Below are 20,940 nucleotides of genomic sequence, written 5' to 3' on the forward strand. Positions count from 1 at the left end.
GTTTCAGGTGTATTTAGCCCCGCCCCCCGTAAAAACATAATGTGGATGTTAACGTGATGAAACACCTGGGTCCTGTTTCAGGAAGCAGGTTTAGTGAAAACTCAGTTAATTGACTCAGAGTTGAAGGAAACTGTGGGTTTTCGGTTTCATAAAGCCAGCTCGACTCTGAGTCAGTTACCATGGCAACATACTCCATGAACCTAATCTGCTCACTGATAGTCTTTTTCTGCAGACTGAAAGCAGTGGTAGACATGGCATGTCCTTTTGTGGAAAAGCCAATTGATATCGAAGTGCAAATACTCCACAGAAATCTCTGTCGGGAGAAGATTATTAGACCCCGACTGGATGTTTAATCATACACTGATGAGAATTTGTTTGAGTGTTTCTGTTTTTCTGCACCATTAATAATTTATCTGAACAATATTCTCAGCCCTCACATCGCTCACATGTCACATCGTGGACGTTCAGTTCAGAGCAAATTCCTTGTATTGCACCTTGGTTTTTTGCCAGTGGCAGTTTTTTATATAACATTGGTGATGCGGAGCATGTGTCAAAGGCAACCTGTCTGTCAGGCTGTGAGAAACGTCACTCTGGCACTGAAATGTTGAATATACACATTTGTAGTGTTTCCAGAACACAGACCCACCAGACTACTCAAAGAGGAATTTCACAGAATAGCAGGTATCAGTCTAGCAATAATTAATGCAGTGTGAAGCTTTGAAACTTGAAGCACTAATCAATCAATTTGATATATTTTAGGGTTTCCAGGTGTGATTAAATGCATAGACTGCACACACATCCCCATCACAGCTGCTTCAGTGAATGAAGGAAGCGAAGTGGCCTGGGTCTGTGCATGCTTCAGAAATGTGAGTGTACACTCAGTGCTAAAGTTCCCTGTGGTGAGTTTATATATTGTGTATAGCTCTTTCCTTTTATGATCAATATTTTGTTTCCTCCTATTTCAACTCAAAATGTAAACTGAATCCTTTTATTATCATAGGAGAGTTCGATGGTTACCTGCTTGATGACCGAGGGTACCTGTGCCAGCCTTATTTGATGACCCCTTACCCTGATCCTCAGCCCGGCCCACAGCAACGGTACAACCAGGCTCACAGCAGGACACGGGCCAGGGTTGAGATGACCACTGGGATGCTCAAGGCCTGATTCCAGTGCCAGGGTCACCCCAGAAAGCATGTGATATAATTGTGGCATGTATGGTTCTTCACAACATAACCATATTTAGAAATGAGCAGTGTCCTACTCTTCAACTGACTGATGCTGACAATCCTGACCCCCCTGCTGACGGACAAGATCGTAGAGCAGTTAGAGACACCATCTGCTACAATCACTTTTGACTCACTCCCCACCTCCTGACAAATAAAGACAATATGCCTCTGTTTTAAAGAAGTCTTCTTTATTTCCTGCAAGTGCAAAAGTAGTACAGTAGTTACTATATTTTTATGTTGTTCAAACAAGTAAAGTGTCATAAAGTCAAATGTGAACATATCCAGTAAGCACAACTTTGTAGACTTGTATGTATAAAGGCATTTAGATGTTGCTTTTAAACAGACAATATTAAATACTGGCAGTATAGAGACAGCTGAAAAATTGACTTTATTTTTTTGCTGAGAAGGTTTAACTAACTACTTAAATATTTTGCATGTTGAATGTAGCCACTGAATGCTGTTTAAATAGGTAGGGCAGGCTAAACAACATCACAACTGCTTGTAATGAAATTATACCAGACCTGTTTGAACTATATATTTTTATATTTCATATTTAGTTGCTGCCAAGTTCGTTTTGTGCCTGTTGGGTTGCACCTGCATGAACAATCCATGGATGTATTATAAGACATATAAGGTCTTGTAATACATCCATGGAACAAACACACAGAATAGAAATGTTGAACAAGTGGAACACTCGATATAAAACGTTTTTTTTCCCATTAACACATTGAAGCATTGACTCTGTCGACAATTCTCTGCCATGCAAGCTCACGATCTTTTGCAGCTGCTACTGTATTGGCTTTTTTTTTTGGAATATGTGCTCATATTCTGCATAAGCATTCATTAATATATTTAACTACTGGGGAGGAGTAGATCGAGGCTTTTTCCCGCTTGTTGCCATGGTGAATCATGTTATCTATGTTCCATTGGAGAGGGCATTTTATCTCCTTTTGAACGAGCTTAGCTCAGGGTCAAATTAACTCAGAGTTGATTGAACTAATTGTTATCGCCTGTTCTGAAACTGAAAACTCAGGGTTAGTCAACCCAGAGTCCAGGCTTGAACTCAGAGTTTGTTCAGCCTGCTTTCTGAAACAGGCCCTGGTCTTCAGAGGCTCTTTAAGAAGACGAGTTGTTTCTCCACTGTCAGTCAGCTGAGTTCACCCACAGATCTTCAGTCTGTTCAGACATGTTGGTCCCCCACAGAGTCATCGCATCACGTCTTTCACGACCTGTGTGATGTCATCAGGAAGTAGGTGCCAGAGACTGAGGCGGTCTGACTCTGGCTGCTTTATGTTGGAAAAAGAAAAGACAAAACAAACAAACAAAAGACAGCAGAGGTTTTGACTCCAGGCTCAAACTGGGCTCATAACAGGCTGACGTCCAGTTGAGCCTCCCTTCAGTCTTGAAGTGGTTCCGGTCTTGAATCGGTCCTGGTCTTGAAGTGGTTCTGGTCTTGAATCAGTCCTGGTCTTGAAGTGGTCCTGGTCTTGAAGTGGTTCCGGTCTTGAAGCAGTCCTGGTCTTGAGTCCGTCCTGGTCTTGAAGCAGTCCTGGTCTTGAAGTGGTTCCAGTCTTGAAGTGGTTCCGGTCTTGAATCGGTCCTGGTCTAGAAGCGGTCCTGGTCTTGAGTCAGTCCTGGTCTTGAATCGGTCCTGGTCTAGAAGCGGTCCTGGTCTTGAGTCAGTCCTGGTCTTGAGTCAGTCCTGGTCTTGAAGCAGTCCTGGTCTTGAATCAGTCCTGGTCTTGAATCAGTCCTGGTCTTGAGTCAGTCCTGGTCTTGAAGTGGTCCCGGTCTTGAATCAGTCCCGGTCTTGAGTCAGTCCTGGTCTTGAGTCAGTCCTGGTCTTGAAGCAGTCCTGGTCTTGAAGTGGTTCCAGTCTTGAAGTGGTTCCGGTCTTGAATCAGTCCTGGTCTTGAGTCAGTCCTGGTCTTGAATCAGTCCTGGTCTTGAGTCAGTCCTGGTCTTGAGTCAGTCCCGGTCTTGAATCAGTCCCGGTCTTGAATCAGTCCCGGTCTTGAGTCAGTCCTGGTCTTGAGTCAGTCCTGGTCTTGAAGCAGTCCTGGTCTTGAATCGGTCCTGGTCTAGAAGCGGTCCTGGTCTTGAGTCAGTCCTGGTCTTGAGTCAGTCCTGGTCTTGAGTCAGTCCTGGTCTTGAGTCAGTCCAGACTTCACGCTGCAGGTTCTTCCTCAGGTCCTCAGGTGGATCTTGGTCCTCCAGACCGGGTCAGACTGTTGATGATCCTGATCCGGATCCTCTTCTCCTCCGTCTTCTTCATGTCGCACAGTCTGCAGGGGGTGGGGTCTGTCCTGGTGAAGCTTCTCAGTGATTGGCGGAATGAGGTGTGACGTCAGGCGCTGTTGGGAGGAGGAGGTTTACCACAGTGACAGTCTCTCTCTCTGTCTCTCTCTCTCTGTCTCTCTCTGTCTCTCTCTCTCTCTCTCTGTCTCTCTGTCTCTGTCTCTGTCTCTCCATCTTTCCCTGTCTCGTCTCATCGATCATTATCGATTCCTTGGATCAATACTCGGTAACTGATCGGTTTTAATTGAGTGTTAAAGCAGCGGCGGGAGGCTCGTGTCGTCATAACGTCGCACAGACAGACCTCATCTTCATCATCATCTTCATCCTCACCTTCATCATCATCATCATGTCCGGCACCAAGGAAGAGGACCGCAAAGGCTCGAGCGACTGGCGGGAATTCTTCTGGAACCCGCGAAATCACGAGCTGCTGGGCCGAACCGCCTCCAGCTGGGGTGAGTGTCTCTCTCTCTCTCTCTCTCTCTGACAGCCACTGTGAATGTCTCTCCACCGCAGACTCTCAGATTAAATAATCTTTATTCTTTATTTGATTTAATCTTTATTGACATTAATGTGAAAAACAGACGCTGTCCTCTCTGTGTTGGTAAAGGTCTCTCTATCTAAACCTCTCCCTCTCTCTCTCAGAGCCTGGTGATTACTCGATTAATCCATTAGTTGATCCAGAGAATCGATCTGATGGTTAGCTCTCCTTCAGATTTAAAGATCTTTATTGACACTAACATCAGTTCACAGAGACACAAACCAGCAGATCTGTTCACATACAAACTGTAAATACACAATTTAATGATCAACCAGTGTATTGATATCAAGAGCAAAGGTCCCTGTTATCAAATAGTAATCAATTCTGTATCAACGTTACAGTTGGTTTATTTATCCACGTTAATGTTATTTTATTGTTGTGATAAATCTCATTGTGTGATTTTATTCTACTCCTGGATCACATGTGAAACTATATTATTATTATAATTACAAAGGATCCTGTTCACAAACATCAGGAAAACAAAGAGTCATATTACTGAGATTATAAATTAAATTATATAAACTATATTCACTCTCACTTCTCTATGTAAATGTCTCTCTACTACTGAAACACAATCTCTCTCTGCTCAGTGTCAGTGATGCTCGCTCGTCCTCTGTCAGCCATGTCCTGGCTGAAGGTCACTCTCTCTCTCTCTCTCTCTCTCTCTCTATTTATAATCTATGTCTCTCTCTCTTAAAGGAGGCTGAATGTATTATACAGAAACTAGGACAACTCTGTGTGTGTGTGTGTCTTTGTCTCTGTGTGTGTGTGTGTCTTTGTCTCTGTGTGTGTGTGTGTGTGTGTGTGTACTGTACATGTGTGTATACTGTAGTACTACATGTCTCTAGTATCGTGGTCCCATCTTTAAAGAGGAGCTCCACAATGATTGTTTATCTCACAGTCCTGTTGGCAGATGATGATGATGATGAAGAAGATGATGATGATGATGCAGGGGATTTTTAGTCCTGATTTCTCTGTTGAAAACTGTCACTGTGATTGAAACAGAACAGAACTACTAAGGTACATACGTGATGTAATAAGGTACATACGTGATGTAATAAGGTACAGACGTGATGCACTGAGAAACAGACGTGACACCAACAGCAGAGCAGTGACTCTACTCCGAGCTCCCTCCAGACGTCTGAGCTCCTCACTCTGTCTCTGAGGCTGAGTCCAGACACACTACAGAGGAAACTCATTTCAGCCGCTGGTACCCACGATCCCATTGTTGCAGTCGCTACCCAGAGCTCATGACCACAGGTGAGGGATCAAATGAAGATCGACTGGTAAATCAAGAGCTCTGTCTTCCAGCTGAGCTCCGTCTTCACTATAACGGTCTGGTACAAGGTCCACATTACTGCTGACGCTGCACCGATCTGTCCGTCAGTCTCCTGCTCCATCGTCGCCTCGCTGTGAACAAGACACAGATACTTTTCCCGAACTGAACACACTCAGCTGGGCTGCACCTCGAGTGCAGAGTAGTGCCCTTCTTCCCCTTCCTGAGTCATTGAATGGTTTGTCAGAACTTCCTTGATGCCAAATGAAAATCCTCCTCCTACTCCTCCCACACCTGAGTTTCTGCTGCAGCCCTTTTGGCTGCACAGTACCTGTCTGCTGCTTCTGGAGACCCCTGGATAAACCAGGCCCTAAAGGCCTCCTTTTTAGAATAGAATAAAATAGAATACCTTTATTGTCATTGTACATAAAAATGGACAATGTAATTAGCAGTGCTGTATCTGTAATCCAGCAAACAAGTATAATAGATAATAGACATTTATAAAATCAGACAGACATTCAGAAATAAATAGTTTAAAATAAGAAAAAATTTGCATTGTTACTGCATGAGAAACTATTGCACCATTATTACACATTGATTAGAAGAGCTAATCACTCAGATTAAGATTTATTAGTCTGACGGCCCGCTGGTAAAAACAATTTTTAAGTCTATTTGTGCGGGACTTCAGACCTCAGTATCTCCTACCAGAGGGCAGGAGAGTGGACAGTTCACGACCAGGGTGGAAACAGTTATTCATGATTTTCTTGGCTCTGCAGAGGCATCGGGAGTTGGATATGTCCTCCAGTGAAGGCAGAGCACTGCCGATGGTTTTTTCTGCTGCTTTTATTACCCTCTGCAGAGTTTTTTTGTCAGCAGCTGAACAACCTGCATACCACACCAAGATGTGGTATGTAAGCACGCTCTCCATGGTGGAGTGGTGTAAGACACCAACAGCTGCTCCTTCAGACTGTTCTCAGGAAGTTCCGTCTCTGCTGGGCCTTTTTCACTACCACAGGTGTTTGCTGTCCAGGAGAGGTCTTCTGAGGTCTCCACACCCACTGATGTAAAGGGGGGCAGGTTCTGCTCGCTCTCATCTGAAGTCGAAGATCAGTTCTTTAGTTTTGGTGGTGTTGAGGGACAGGAAAGGGTTAGAAGGGGGAGAAGTCCAGGTTCAACGGTTTGTTAACCAGTACGTCTGGAATGATGGTGTTGAAGACCTATAGTCAACAAAAAGCATCCTGACATAGCTGGATTTTTCGATGTGGCTCAAAGCTGTGTGGAGGGCTGAGGTGATGGCATCATCAGTAGATCTGTTTGCCCTATAGGCAAACTGATGAGGGTTGAGGGATGGGGGAGGCTGGCTTTGATGTAGACTGCTATGAGTCTTTCAAGACACTTCATGACTGTAGATGTTAATGCTGTGGGTCTGTGGTCATTAAAGACTTTTTGGGGACAGGGATGATGATAGCCGACTTCAGACAGGATGGGATGGTGGCTTGTGTCAGGGACAGGTTGAATATCCTGGTTAGGACCCCAGCGGTCCTGGTCCCCACAAGCTTTTAGTACTTTGCCAAATACTCCATCTGGTCCTGCGGCTTTTCTGGGATTCAGTCTTCAGCAACTCCCTCACTTGATGTTCTTGGAAAGTGAGTGATGAGATTGTGCTGGTGGGGGTCAAGTGACCATGTGGGGCCTCTTTGCCTTAAAACGGGCAAAGAAAATGTTTAATTCCTCTGTCAGGGAGGCGTCAGCCCCAACAGTCGCTAGTGGGTTGCCCTTGTAGTTTGTGAACAGGTGTAGTCCCTGCCACAACTGCCATGGGTTGTTGTGTGATAGATGGTCCTCCACCTTTCTTTTGTAGGCCTCCTTTGCAGCGTTGATACCTCTCCTCAGGTCTGCCCTTGCCGTGGTGTACTGAGCTCTGTCTCCAGACCTGAAGGCCACATCACAGGATCTCAGGAGGGTCTGTACTTCACTTGTCATCCAGGGTTTCTGGTTGGGATAGACCTGGATGCACATGACAGTGTCAGTGCAGAACTTGATGTAGGATAAAACTGCCTCTGTGTGTCCACCAAGTTCTGCTGTGCAAATATGTCCCATTGTGTGTGTGCAAAACAGTCCTGCAGTTGTGAGAGTGCTCCCTCAGGCCAGGTTTTTACGGTCTTTGTATGGTCCTTGAAGCTTCATGGCTTCCCTCCCTTCTTCGGTTCCCGTCCTGACAGACACTGATGACCTTAAGGCCACAGCTCTGAATTGCCACTTCCGCAATGGAGGCTTTGAACATGACCTCCCCCGGGATACGCAGATGATTCTTCCAGAGGTGTGAGTTCAAGACCCCAGTGACAGAGGCCTCCACCAGACATTCCCAGTTCACCCTCACTACACCCTTCACAGGAACAGACGTCATGTAGTGAGGAACAGTGCTGCTGCTGTAAAGCTTGACTGGTGTTAATGCTGGAGTCACTGGGAGCTGTACTCGGAGCTGTGGTCCTGAACCCACTCTGCTGCTCTGCTCCTCCTGTCTGTACATTACATTGTACATGTACATTATGTTCTCAGTTTGTCCATTCGTCCCACACATCTGTCTCTGTTACATGGTTGTGAACAAATCTCACTGATGTTCTGATTGAATTTCTTCAGATTTGGTACAAACACTCACTTGGACCCAAAGATAAACTGATTATATTTTGTTGGTCAAAGGTCACTGACACTGAGACTTTTGAGTTTATTCTGGGGAACCTCAGGGAAGAATTCTGGGTCCTGTTCTTTTCTTCTTTTTGCCTGCTGCTTCTGGGAAACATTACTCAGGATCATGTCAAAAATCACTTTACACAGATGATACACAACTGTACATGTTTCACTACACAACCCCAGTTCTTTAAAGACTCGTTACCTGTCACTGACAGCAAAATAAATAATGACACTAAAAGAGCAGGAAAGAGTCTGAGGTACAATCTCAAGTAGAAAGACAGACTCCTCAGTCAGTTTCATGTTTGTCTAAACTGATAAAAACTCAACTTACAGATCTAAGATCAGTAGTAGATTGTACTGATTTAAATAATGTCTTTATCTTAAGAAAATTAGATTAGTTAATTGATGAACACATTATCGGTATAAATGTATTCCAACTTCGACCACTGCTGCTCTCTGGGCCACCTAAAGGACCTTAGAGGAGATCACAGGCAGGACTCCTGTACCTGTCAGCATTCATCTTAAAGTTCAGTAATGAGGAAGAACCAACAATAAACTGACGTTCTAATTAACATCAGAGCAGTGAACAAAACACATAATTGATTATTGGCTGCTACAGGAAACTTTTACTGATCAGGAGCCACAGTGTGTCTCTGCAGCTCCATGAATCAGTCGTCTCTGTCGTTTAGTTCGTGTTCACTGATGAACTTTTTATTTAGTTTTAGTTAATTCATTAACAAATTCATCGTGATGTCACTGTTTGATCAGGTTTCTGTCTGTTCTGGTCAGATGGCTGCAGCAACACCTGGTACACACCTGTACAGACCTGACACACACCTGTACACACACCTGTGTAGACTGGATACACACCTGTTACCTGTGCAGACCGGCTGTCTGTATGACATCACATTGATCTAAAACCATCCTGCTCAGGCTTGATATAACCACACTGATGATGTCATGTCTCCCATCATGCACTGTGGCAATGGATGTTTGGCCTTGATGAAGACTGAAGGACACACACACACACACACACACACACACACACACACACACACACACACACACACACACACACACACACACACACACACACAAAATGAACTGGGCTGTGTGTGTGTTAATCTGGATTAAACAGACAGATGAGGTTGATTGGGCTGTAATCTCTACACACACACACACACGTCTTAATGGACTTGTGAGGGCTGTTGTTGACATCATCTTAAAGGAACAGTACAACATTTTAGTAAACTAGATGAATATCAGTGTCATTTCAGTGCATCACTTTAGTGGTCACATGACCAGAGTCACAGACACACAACAGACACACAACAACAGATACACAACAGACACACAGCAGAGACACAGCACACCTGGACATCACTGCACGTTCGGTTTAATGGTGATTTAAAAGGTGATTCATGATTTCCACCTCTGTGAACATATTAATTTACATCATCACTTCCCCGCACCTGTTCTGGATCAGCTGCAGGTCAGGAGGGAGGGGCAGTGAACACCTGGACTCTCATCAGGGCCTCCTCCCTGGTGAGGGAAGAGTTAATGATCCACATGTTGTAAAGGAGGAGTGGAAAGGAGCAGCTCAAGGAGCAGTGACAGTGATGAGGGATTCACCTGCCAGGTATCACACAGGTGCCCTACCTGACTGATGAAGGTTGTTGGGGCTGTGTGCACCTGAGAGGAAGACCTGATGGTGTACATGAGTCTGTGAGGACGAGGATCAGAGCCTGGTCCTCAGGTGTGATCCTGTTTAATCCGCAGCAGAGACACCTTTGATGACACAGTGGTCCTTGAATCAGTCCAGACCTTCCTGGAGTCTCTTCCAGGGTGTTCCAGGATGTTCTTGAGGTGCAGTGAGGAACAAGAGACTGGACAGGAACATTAGACCCCCCCCCTCCTTCTCCCCTCCATTAAAACTGAATGTAGGTCATCAGGCTTTACACAAGAGGATTATACAGATGATATTTAGAGGAGCGGAGGGGGGAGGGGCAGATGTAATGTATTGTACTGTGTAATAAAACAACCCCCCCCCCAGGTCTGATCCTGCTCTTCTACCTGGTCTTCTACCTGTGTCTGGCGGGAATGTTTGCTCTCACCATGTACATCATGCTGCTGACACTCGACGACTACAAACCCACCTGGCAGGACCGGCTGGCCACTCCAGGTCAGGAGATCAAACACACCTGAACTGAGAAAACACACCTCCACCCCAACTCCACACAGAATATATATATATATATGAAACCCAATCCTGAAACTAGAGATAATTTAAACACATGCACGCACACACACACATATACACAGAATATATACATATATATAATATACCTCCAACAGAACCGGGCTCAGGGTGGGGGGGTCTGCCTCGACCGGTTGGGTTTAGGAGGAGATAAAAAAGGGGGAGTGGGGTAGGAGAGAGGAGAAAGAGAGAGAGAGAGAGAGAGCAGGAACAGCTGTGTAGGTAATGGTGTTATCAATAATAGTGACAGGTAACAGTGGTTAATAGTAATGATGAGTAGTGGTGGATCTGGATCCTGCTGCTCCTGAGGCAGAGAGACCTGCAGAATGAGGACAGAGAGAGAGAGAGAGAGAGAGACCAGTGCATCATGGGAATCCCCCAGCAGTCTAGCTCTATAGCAGCATAGCTAAGGGATGGGTCAGGACATACCCGAGCCAGCCCTAACCATAAGCTTTACTAAACAAGACAGTTTGAAGCCTGATCTTAAAGGTAGAGAGGGGGTCTGCCTCCTGAACCCACACTGGGAGCTGGTTCCACAGGAGAGGAGCCTGATAGCTGAAGGCTTTGCCCCCCATTCTACTCTTACAAACTCTGGGAACCACAAGTTGACCTGCATTTAGAGAGCGAAGTGTCCTATTGGGAAAATAGGGAACTATAAGCTTTAATGAGGTTCAGACTGTGATTGGGTAACGAGGTTTAGGCTGTGATTGGTTAATGAGCATGATGTTTTCATGTTCCAGGGATGATGATTCGTCCAAAGGGCGATCAGCTGGAGATCGTGTTCTCGGTGTCAGAGACTGAGAGCTGGGACGGCTTCATCCACAACCTCAACACTTTCCTGTCTCGTAATAGTTTAATGTTTAATTCACTCATTTAATTAACAGTGAATTCAACTGTCAGTCAATGTCATGTTTTATGCTGTCTGTCTCTCTACCTGTCTATGTCACTACCTGTCCATGTCTCTACCCATCTGTCTCTCTACCTGTGTCTCTACCCATCTGTCTCTCTCTCTCTGTCTGTGTCTCTACCCATCTGTCTCTCTACCTGTCTGTCTCTCTCTTTCTGTCTGTGTCTGTACCCATCTGTCTCTCTATCTGTCTGTCTCTATACCTGTCTGTGTCACTACATGTCCATGTCTCTACCTGTCTGTCTCTCTCTCTCTCTCTCTGTCTGTACCCATCTGTCTCTCTACCTGTCTGTGTGCAGCGTACAACGACAGCTACCAGGCTCAGACCAATGATAACTGTCCTCCAGATCAATACTTCATTCAAGAGGACAGTGGAGAGGTAAACCTGTCTGTCTCTCCTGGTCTCACTCTCCACCTGTCTCATTGTATACCTGTCTGTCTGCTAACCTGTCTCTTTCTCCACCTGTCTGTCTGTTAACCTGTCTCTTTCTCCACCTGTCTGTCAACCTGTCTCTCTCTCTCCACCTATCTGTCAACCTATCTCTTTCTCCACCTGTCTCTCTCTCCACCTGTCTGTCTCTCCACAGGTGAGGAACAATCCCAAGCGGTCCTGTCAGTTCAATCGGACGATGTTGGAGGAGTGTTCTGGGATTTCTGATCGTTTCTATGGTTACAACAGAGGTCAGCCCTGTATCCTCATCAAACTGAACCGGGTACGTCCACCATTGACTTCTAACCTCTGACCTCTAACCCCAGTTTTAAACCTGAAAACTAGAAGACTGGACAACAGGAGGTTTTGTGTGAGAGTCCTGACTGAGACAGACCTGAACCCTCAGACCTGGACCACATGCTGATCTGATCCAGTGTGACATCACTTCCTGGGGATCACTAGCTCACCTCTGTTAGCATGAAAGCTAACCCTCCAGTCCACTGTCAGTCCACTGTCAGGCTGTGGGCCGGCTCATCAGCTTCCTTCATAACCATCAGGCGTAAAGGTCGGATTAAAGAGCTGACGCCGTCACATCCCCGCAGCCCGTAGACAAGCTGCTGTCAAACTGGCGCACGTACAGGAAGTCTCACCTGTGGACACACCTGTTCAACCTCATCTTACAGCAAAGTCTACTGACGTCAAACTTTTATCAGATCTGATGATTCTTCACCTGCAGGTTTATTTCAGGTTTATTCACAGTGAGGTCACGACTCTCCTGTCCTGACCTGTCTGTCTGTCTGAACCTGTCTGTCTCTCTGTCTGCAGGACTCAGTGGAGCTGTCCTGACCTGTCTGTCTGTCTGAACCTGTCTGTCTGTCTGAACCTGTCTGTCTCTCTGTCTGCAGGACTCAGTGGAGTTGTCCTGACCTGTCTGTCTGTCTGTCTGTCTCTCCAGGTGATCGGTATGTTGCCAGGGAAGGACGGTCAGTCTCCTTATGTCACCTGTGGAGCCAAGGTCTGAACCTGTCTCTCTATCTGTGTCTGTCTGTCTCTGTCTCTCTGTCTGTCTCTGAACCTGTCTGTCTCTCTCTCTGTCTGTGTCTCTCTGTCTGTCTCTGTCTGTCTCGCTCTGTCACTCTGTCTGTCTCTCTATCTGTGTCTGTCTGTCTCTGTCTCTCTGTCTGTCTGTCTCTGTCTCTCTGTCTCTCTGTCTATCTGTCTGTGTCTATCTGTGTCTGTCTGTCTCTATCTGTCTATTTGTCTGTCTGTCTGTCTCTCTGTCTCTCTGTCTGTCTGTCTGTGTCTATCTGTGTCTGTCTTTCTCTGTCTGTTTGTCTGTCTGTCTGTCTCTCTCCGTTTGTCTGTCTGTCTGTCTGTCTGTCTCTGTCTGTCTGTCTCTGACTCTCTGTCTGTCTGTGTCTGTCTGTCTCTATCTGTCTGTCTGTCTGTCTGTCTGTCTGTCTGTCTGTCTGTGTCTATCTGTGTCTGTCTGTCTCTATCTGTCTATTTGTCTGTCTGTCTCTCTCTCTCTCTCTGTTTGTCTGTCTGTCTGTCTGTCTATCTGTGTCTGTCTGTCTCTATCTGTTTGTCTGTCTGTCTGTCTCTCTCTCTCTCTCTGTTTGTCTGTCTGTCTGTCTGTCTGTCTATCTGTGTCTGTCTGTCTCTATCTGTTTGTCTGTCTGTCTGTCTCTCTCTCTCTCTCTGTTTGTCTGTCTGTCTGTCTGTCTGTCTATCTGTGTCTGTCTGTCTCTATCTGTTTGTCTGTCTGTCTGTCTCTGACTCTCTGTCTGTCTGTGTCTGTCTGTCTCTATCTGTCTATCTGTCTGTGTCTCTGTCTGTCTCTATCTGTCTCTCTGTCTGTCTCTCTCTGTCTGTGTCTCTCTGTCTGTCTGTTTGTCTGTCTGTCTGTCTCTGTCTGTCTATCTGTCTCTATCTGTTTGTCTGTCTGTCTGTCTCTCCGTCTGTCTGTCTGTCTGTGTCTATCTGTGTCTGTCTGTTTCTATCTGTCTCTCTGTCTCTATCTGTTTGTCTGTCTGTCTGTCTCTCTGTCTGTCTGTCTGTCTGTGTCTATCTGTGTCTGTCTGTCTCTATCTGTCTGTCTGTCTGTCTGTCTCTGTTTGTCTGTCTGTCTCTATCTGTCTGTCTGTCTGTCTCTGTCTGTCTGTCTGTCTCTGTTTGTCTGTCTGTATCTGTTTATCTGTCTGTCTGTCTGTCTGTCTGTGTCTCTCTGTCTCATTGTCTTCATCTTGTCTGTTTTGTCTCCATCTTCAGAAGTACAAAGTGGGGAAAGATGAGTGGGTAAGAACATTAGAACGTAGAACCTCAGTGTTAGAACACAGAACCTTTAACCCAGTGTAGAACCTCAGTGTTAGAACACAGCACATGAACAGAGGTTCTCCTGACGTTCTCCTCCTTGTCTGAAGTGGATCAGTGGGTTTGATGTGGCAGGTCCACAGACCAGAACCAGAAGCAGAACCAGAACCAGAACCTGAACCAGAACGATGTCACAGAACCTCAGAACCTCAGAGCTCATGTTTTATCAATGGTTCTACTGGTTCTAAGCCTCCACCCAAAACACCTGGAAACCATGGTAACAGCTGTCTAGACAATGACTGTGCTCTTAAGTCCAGGACAGGTGAACCTGTAGACTGTCCCTGCAGGTTATTGATGACTGATCAGAACTTAGGTAGTGATCAGTGTGTGTGTGTGTGTGTGTGTGTGTGTGTGTGTGTGTGTGTGTGTGTGTGTGTTTTCAGAGGGAGGACAGTGATAAGATCGGACCTCTGGTGTATTTTCCTCCTAATGGGACGTTTAACCTCATGTTCTACCCGTACTACGGCAGGAAGGCTCAGGTAACACACACTACACACTATACACAATACATACACAATACACACTACACACACTATACATACAATACACACTATACACACTATACACACAATACACACACAATACACACTATACACAATACACACACTACACACTATACACACACTACACACTATACACACTATATACACACTACACACTATACACACTATACACACTATACACAAAATACACAAACAATACACACTACACACACAATACATACAACACACACTATACACACAATACACACTACACACATTATACACACAATACACACTACACACATTATACACACAATACACACTGCACACACTATACACACTATGCATACAATACACACTGCACACACTATACACACTATGCATACAATACACACTCTACATTACACACAGTACACGCACTCAATACACACACTACACACACTATACACAAAATACACACTATACACACAATACACTATACACACTAACACACACCTTCTCTCATATTGATGAATGTGTGATGTGTTCACTGTCTCAGGTGAACTACACTCAGCCTCTGGTGGCCGTGAAGTTCCTGAACGCCTCTCTGAACACTGACATCAACATAGAGTGTAAAATCAACTCCAACACCATCGCCCCCGGCAACGAGAGGGACAAGTTCGCCGGACGGGTTTCCTTCAAACTACGGATCAACGACAAGTAGACACAAGATGCACACAACACACACACACACACACAAACACACACACACACTTTACAGCTGCACTGATCCAGGTGTGTAATGAACCCAGTGAGTCCGTCCTGGTCCTGGTCTCAGACCTGGTCTGTCCTGAGTCCAGAGTCTTGTTCCAGCTTCGTGATGCGTTCACTGACTCGGAATTCCTTTGTATCATCTGTATGTTGTAATTTTCCTCAGCGCAGCTTTAACTCACACACACTGACCCTGAAACTGACCAATCAGCACACACACGCTGTGATGTCACTGCCACTGAGGATGGGCCGAAGAACAACAGACGATCAATCACTGTATCGATCTGCATCAATCAAACTATTGATCACGCAGCAGATGTGTTCTTACCTTCAGTTTATTTATTCATTTTACTTATTTATCATTGTTTATTATTGTTTGTTTATTGATTCGGTTTATTTACGAGCACTTTGTTTTCACAACATTAAAATCATTTAAGTTCAGATCAGAGGAAGTTTAACACCTGGAAACGTCAGGCGTGATGCCAGGTAACAGGTTCACACTGATCCAGGTTCAGTTCAGAACCAGAGACCACAACACAAACCAGTTCATAAATAAATTCATAAACTGGAACAGAAACCAGTTCAGAACTAGTTCAGAATCCAGCAACAGTTGACAAACTGGATTCTGGAAACCAGTTCATGAGTCTAAACATAAACAAGTTCAGAAACTGGGACAGAAACCAGTTCAGAAACCAGGTCACACAGTCAGTTCAGAGTTAGGACCTAGCATCAGGCCAGAAACCAGTTCATCCATCTAAACACAAACTGGTTCATAAACCAGAACAGAAACCTCATCGTTAGGGTTATAGACCAGGAACAGTTGATAGACCAGTTCAGAAACCAGATCACAAACCAGTTCATTAATGTAAACACAGAAACTGGTCTGTCTTATCGGCCATGTTGAATCAGATTCTAACTTTAGTAACCAAGGCGACAGTGTTGACGTCATCGTGTATTTTGTTGTTTTCCCTCTTTCTTTGTGTTGCTGCAGCAGATTGGCTTGTTAGTTAATTAGATCATCAATTAGTGGATTTCTTAACAAGTTAGTGGATTAGTTAATGGGCTAGTTAACGAGTTAGGATATGTTTCTCTCTCTTGATTTGTTTACATGTTTTTTGTTTACTATTGTCATCATGGGGCTGAGCATGATGGCCGTTACCATGACAACCAGACTACGTCTCCTCATTTGTCAGTTACTGATGTGCCACCTTAAAATGCCCCTCCCACATCTGTACTGCTCTCCACCAATCGTCTTCCTTCACAGTGACCAGCCAATCAGATGGTCCTGCTGTATGATGTCATATGCTGTTACTTGTTTGTGATTGGTTGATTTCTCCTGCCTGAAAATTTCCTTGTGTTTAAAAGATGATTAAAATGAAGAAATTAAACAAAACCACCAGTGTGATTAATGGAGGGGCTGGGCCATGACACACACTGGAATACTTCCTGAATTTAGGACTACAAACTGGAATACTTCCTGAATTTAGGACTACAAACCAGTTCATTATTATTATAACGGTACCATTTTATTTTCTGTCACACTGACACAGCACCACCATCACAGCCCCAGTCTTCACCCACTGATGGAGACTAGGAACCAGTACAGCCACAGTCGTCTCCAGTCCCATCATCAGTGACACACACTGACTGACACACACTGACTGTGACTTTGCAACGACCACAATGATCCTGATGACGCTGTTTGATTCACTTCAGTATGGAAAACACTCACAGAGCTCACAGGTGTGTGTGTGTGTGTGTGTGTGTGTGTGTGTGTGTTTTCAGCCTTTTATTGTGTTGTTATTCTTACAGTCAGCAGGTTGTACCTACTGAGAGGTGAAGTCAGACCATCAGTGTGTGTTCATAGTGAAACTGAAAACATCACCTCGAGGACCGAAGGATCCAGATCCAGATCCAGATCCAGGTTTTCAGGACTGATCAGATTCTTCCTTTAGGACAAAGTCTCAGTAAAACTGGACACAAGAACAACCAGAGCACCGGGAGGCGGGGGTTGGGTCCTCCAGATCCTCAGTCTTGTAAACTCAACACAACAACCCTGAACCAGGTCCAGGTCCAGGTCCAGGTCCAGGAGCTGACTCCTCCTCTGAGCCTCAGACTTCATGCTCTTCACTGACACCAAGACGCTCTCAGGTTGCTCAGATCACCTTTGGTTCATGTTTCACAGCGTAAGATAAGATCAGTTGTTCGTATTGACTTGTTATTGGTCGATTGAAATGATTGGTGATTAAATATTCTGACTCTGTCGTCATGTGAATTCGTTCTGATTGGCAGATGTGCAGATTTAGTCCATGACATCACATTGTTTGATTCAGGAAGTGAGAAGATGAAACTGTTGTGTTGAGAAAGAAAATCTACAAAAACACAACTGGAACATTTTTCTGTTTATATAAGCACTAATTCAACAGGTGAGCTCAACCATAGCTAACTGGTTAGCATGCTGTCAGTACAGGACAGGTGGAGGTGTTGGTGATGACATCATCAGCGTCACATCAAACGTGTCGACTTTAAATCAGAGTCTGAGTCCAAGTTTCTGTCGGTTTATTGTGGAGAGAAAACTGAAAACTCACAATCAACTACAGTCCAGAATCACACAGCTGGACCAGATCCTGAACCAGGTTCTGGTCTTTGATTCACACAGTGAAGCAGCACATCAGGTGAAGCAGAGCTCAGATCCAGCTGATACACCAGAGTCCAGAATAAACCTGATCCAGGACTGTCGGAGTCCTGATGACGATTTCTGACAGAGCCTGAAGATCAGGTCTAAAACAAACAGGACTGTGAGGGTCCTGGACCAGGTTTAGACCTGCTGAGTATCAGGGTACAGTCCTGAAACAGGTTTAGACCTGCTGAGTATCAGGGTACAGTCCTGAAACAGGTTTAGACCGGCTGAGTATCAGAGGACAGTCCTGGATTAGGTTTAGACCGGCTGAGTATCAGATTATAGACCAGGATCAGGTTTAGACCAGTAGAGACCATCAGTAGATCAGGTGGTCAGCCGGTCCAGCAGGTGGCAGCACTGAGAAACAGAAAGCAGGTTAAAGCAGCAGCTGATTTTCTTCCATCTGAGAAGCAGCAACAGGACCAGGACCACGACCAGGACCAGGACCAGGACCAGGACAGCATACAGGACCAGGCTCAGTTAGTGGGAACCAGGATCCGTCCTGGTTTAAAGAGAAGAGACAAGGATCAACAACAAATACAAACAACACACTTGTAAAACTGGTCTGGATCAAGGTCAGGGATCTGGATCCTGAGTTAGTGGGAACCACAATCTGTCCTGGTTTAAAGGACAAGAGGTGACAAAAGGGTGTGACTCTGTGAACTGGTGTGAACTGGTGTGAACTGGTCTGAGACCAGGTCTCTGCTCTGACCTCTGGCCTTCCTCTTGCAGTAGATGAATCCAGCCAGAGATAAGATCAGACCCAGGATCAGTCCTGAGGCTCCGATGGCGATTTTGTTTCTCTCTGACTCAGGCATGGACGGATCTGAGGACAGACAGAGACACAGACAGGTGAGCAGACAGACAGGTTTAGACACAGACAGGTGAGCAGTCAGACAGGTAGAGATACAGACAGGTGAGCAGACAGACAGGTATTTACCCCAGTCAGTAACCAGAGGTTCCTTCAGGCTGGCGTGCTCCACCACACAGGAGATCTTCTCTCCAGACCTGGTTCAACACAAACCAACACATCACTGTTTCTGTCACACTGATCTGACTGGACCCAACTGGACCCAACTGGACCCAACTGGACCAAACTGGACCCAACTGGACTTAGTTGGACCTGGACTCACCTGGGTGTGTACTCCAGGTGAGAGTGGATCTGGTAGTACCAATCACCGTCTGCCAGCTCATCAGTGGAGGTGACATCAGAGGTGACTTCCTGTCCGTCTCGGCGCCAGCTGACTCTGATCTGTTTGGGGTAGAAGTCGTAGACGCTGCAGACCAACATGGCGGGATGTTTCCCAGCAGGGGGGGTCGTGGAGTGCAGTCTGACGTAGGGCTCAGCTGGAACAATATCATAATGATAATAATAATAATAATAATAATAATAATAATATATTCCGGCAGATTATTACTAATATCACCATGGACACTAACCACAGCAGTGAAACCTCAGATGGTCGAAGGAAAAGCTGCTCTGAAGAACTGAAAGTGGTTCAAGACCAAAGAACCTGATGAGCCCAGAGTTCCTCAGAGAACTGATGCAGTTAAAAGGTTCCACCAGTGAAGCAAACTGAGGAACCTCAAGATACCTTTATTTTTTTACAGTGTGCTGCAGTATTAGTACTACAGTACTACAGTCAGTACTGCAGTTAGTGTGAGTATCAGACTGAATCTGTCTGTTGTATCAGAGACAAATAAAGGTTTGACTATTTGATATAATGTAGAGAAGAAGAAGAAGAGCTGTGACTCCACCTTAAAGACAACAGGAAGGAGCTGCAGCTGCTCTGATCTATAATCAATAATCTAATCATCCTGATGAAGAGTGAGAGGAGCAGCAGCTCCTGAGTCTCCTGCAGTGACGGTGTTTGTCCAGCAGGTGGAGACAGAGTCACGTCAGGTTCAGGTTCTCACTGGTTTGTGTTCATGTTGTTGTTCATGTTGAACCAACAGACACGAGACAAGGAAACATCAAACACACTGAGCTTCATCATGAGGATGATGATGGTGAAGAACCTGAGCTTCATCATGAGGATAATGATGGTAATGAACCTGAGCTTCATTATGATGATGTCACAAACACTCACCTGGCGTGGCCAGAAGGGATTGGTATTCATTTCCAACGTGGTTCAGACAGTATCTCTCCTTCTCATTCCTCCTCCGAACCTGATGATCTCCAGCTTGTTGTAATAGTACAACTGAATGAACCTGATGTCTTTAGGATCAGTGGAGTTAAAGTCATAGTGGGTCGCTACATAATTTCAAAATCCTTCTGAAGAAAAAACAGAGTCAGAGGATTATTCAATTCAATTTTATTTGTATAGCGCCAAATCATAATCTACATTATCTCAAGGCTCTTTACAGGGTCAGGTCGAGACCTGACTTTGTTATAGATGGAAAAACCCAACAGTTCCCACAAAGAGCAGCACTTGGCGACTGGGGGGGGGGGGGGGGGGACCAGTGGGCGGCCGTCTGCCTCGACCAGTTGGGTTTAGGAGGAGAAAAAGGGGGGGTGGGGGGAGGAGAGAGGAGAAAAGAGAGAGAGAGACCAGGAACAGCTGTGTAGGTAATGGTGTTATCAATAATAGTGACAGGTAACAGTGGTTAATAGTAAAGATGAGTAGTGGTGGATCTGGATCCTGCTGCTCCAGAGGCAGAGAGACCTGCAGAATGAGGACAGAGAGAGGGAGAGAGAGACAGAAATAGAGAGAAAGCGCCCAGTGCATCATGGGAATCCCCCAGCAGTCTAGCTCTAGAGCAACATAACTAAGGGATGGGTCAGGACATACCCGAGCCAGCCCTAACTATAAGCTTTACTAAACAGGACAGTTTTAAGCCTGATCTTAAAGGTAGAGAGGGGGTCTGCCTCCCGAACCCACACTGGGAGCTGGTTCCACAGGAGAGGAGCCTGATAGCTGAAGGCTCTGCCCCCATTCTGCTCTTACTAACTCTGGGAACCACAAGTAGACCTGCATTTAGAGAGCGAAGTGTCCTATTGGGAAAATAGGGAACTATAAGCTCTCCAAGGT

General features: G+C 45.4%; 2 protein-coding genes across 6 annotated transcripts; one reads left to right on the top strand and one right to left on the bottom strand.

Moving 5' to 3' along the window:
* The first annotated feature begins 3,563 nt into the window (after window positions 1-3,563).
* Window positions 3,564-16,621, top strand: atp1b2a (ATPase Na+/K+ transporting subunit beta 2a). 3 transcript variants are annotated; one of them, XM_071465136.1, is made up of 9 exons: window positions 3,599-3,976; window positions 10,083-10,211; window positions 11,027-11,131; window positions 11,493-11,572; window positions 11,781-11,906; window positions 12,579-12,638; window positions 13,895-13,921; window positions 14,380-14,475; window positions 15,017-16,621. In XM_071465136.1, the coding sequence occupies exons 1-9, from the start codon at window positions 3,871-3,873 to the stop codon at window positions 15,179-15,181; spliced, it is 894 nt and encodes a 297-aa protein (XP_071321237.1). In that variant the 5' UTR covers window positions 3,599-3,870; the 3' UTR covers window positions 15,182-16,621. The 3 variants fall into 3 exon arrangements, with proteins under 3 accessions (XP_071321238.1, XP_071321237.1, XP_071321239.1); XM_071465137.1 differs by lacking the exon at window positions 13,895-13,921 and having other exon boundaries at window positions 3,564-3,976; XM_071465138.1 differs by lacking the exon at window positions 10,083-10,211.
* Window positions 16,622-17,770: 1,149 nt separating this feature from the next.
* Window positions 17,771-20,138, bottom strand: LOC139610966 (rano class II histocompatibility antigen, A beta chain-like). 3 transcript variants are annotated; one of them, XR_011686234.1, is made up of 6 exons: window positions 19,999-20,138; window positions 19,042-19,255; window positions 18,849-18,916; window positions 18,621-18,734; window positions 18,196-18,410; window positions 17,771-18,075 (listed from the first exon to the last, which is right to left on the bottom strand). XR_011686234.1 is itself a non-coding variant. In XM_071465139.1 (5 exons), the coding sequence occupies exons 2-5, from the start codon at window positions 19,197-19,199 to the stop codon at window positions 18,385-18,387; spliced, it is 366 nt and encodes a 121-aa protein (XP_071321240.1). In that variant the 5' UTR covers window positions 19,200-19,255; window positions 19,999-20,138; the 3' UTR covers window positions 17,771-18,384. The 3 variants fall into 3 exon arrangements, 1 of the variants encoding a protein (XP_071321240.1); XR_011686233.1 differs by having other exon boundaries at window positions 17,771-18,155; XM_071465139.1 differs by having other exon boundaries at window positions 17,771-18,410.
* Between the last annotated feature and the right edge of the window lie 802 nt (window positions 20,139-20,940).

This window comes from Trachinotus anak, unplaced genomic scaffold (genome assembly GCF_046630095.1).
Source record: "Trachinotus anak isolate AG129_WGS33_773 ecotype Australia unplaced genomic scaffold, CSIRO_AGI_Tana_v1 ptg000027l, whole genome shotgun sequence".
Taxonomy (NCBI): Eukaryota; Metazoa; Chordata; class Actinopteri; order Carangiformes; family Carangidae; genus Trachinotus; species Trachinotus anak.

Coding starts and splice junctions, on each gene's coding strand:
- atp1b2a (XM_071465136.1), top strand. CDS start 3,871: ATGTCCGGCACCAAGGAAGAGGACCGCAAAGGCTCGAGCGACTGGCGG. Junction 11,132..11,492: donor CCTCAACACTTTCCTGTCTC/GTAATAGTTTAA, acceptor GTCTGTGTGCAG/CGTACAACGACAGCTACCAG. Junction 11,573..11,780: donor TTCAAGAGGACAGTGGAGAG/GTAAACCTGTCT, acceptor GTCTCTCCACAG/GTGAGGAACAATCCCAAGCG.
- LOC139610966 (XM_071465139.1), bottom strand. CDS start 19,199: ATGTTGGTCTGCAGCGTCTACGACTTCTACCCCAAACAGATCAGAGTC. Junction 18,917..19,041: donor CACCTGGAGTACACACCCAG/GTGAGTCCAGGT, acceptor GTGTTGAACCAG/GTCTGGAGAGAAGATCTCCT. Junction 18,735..18,848: donor ACCTCTGGTTACTGACTGGG/GTAAATACCTGT, acceptor GTCTGTCCTCAG/ATCCGTCCATGCCTGAGTCA.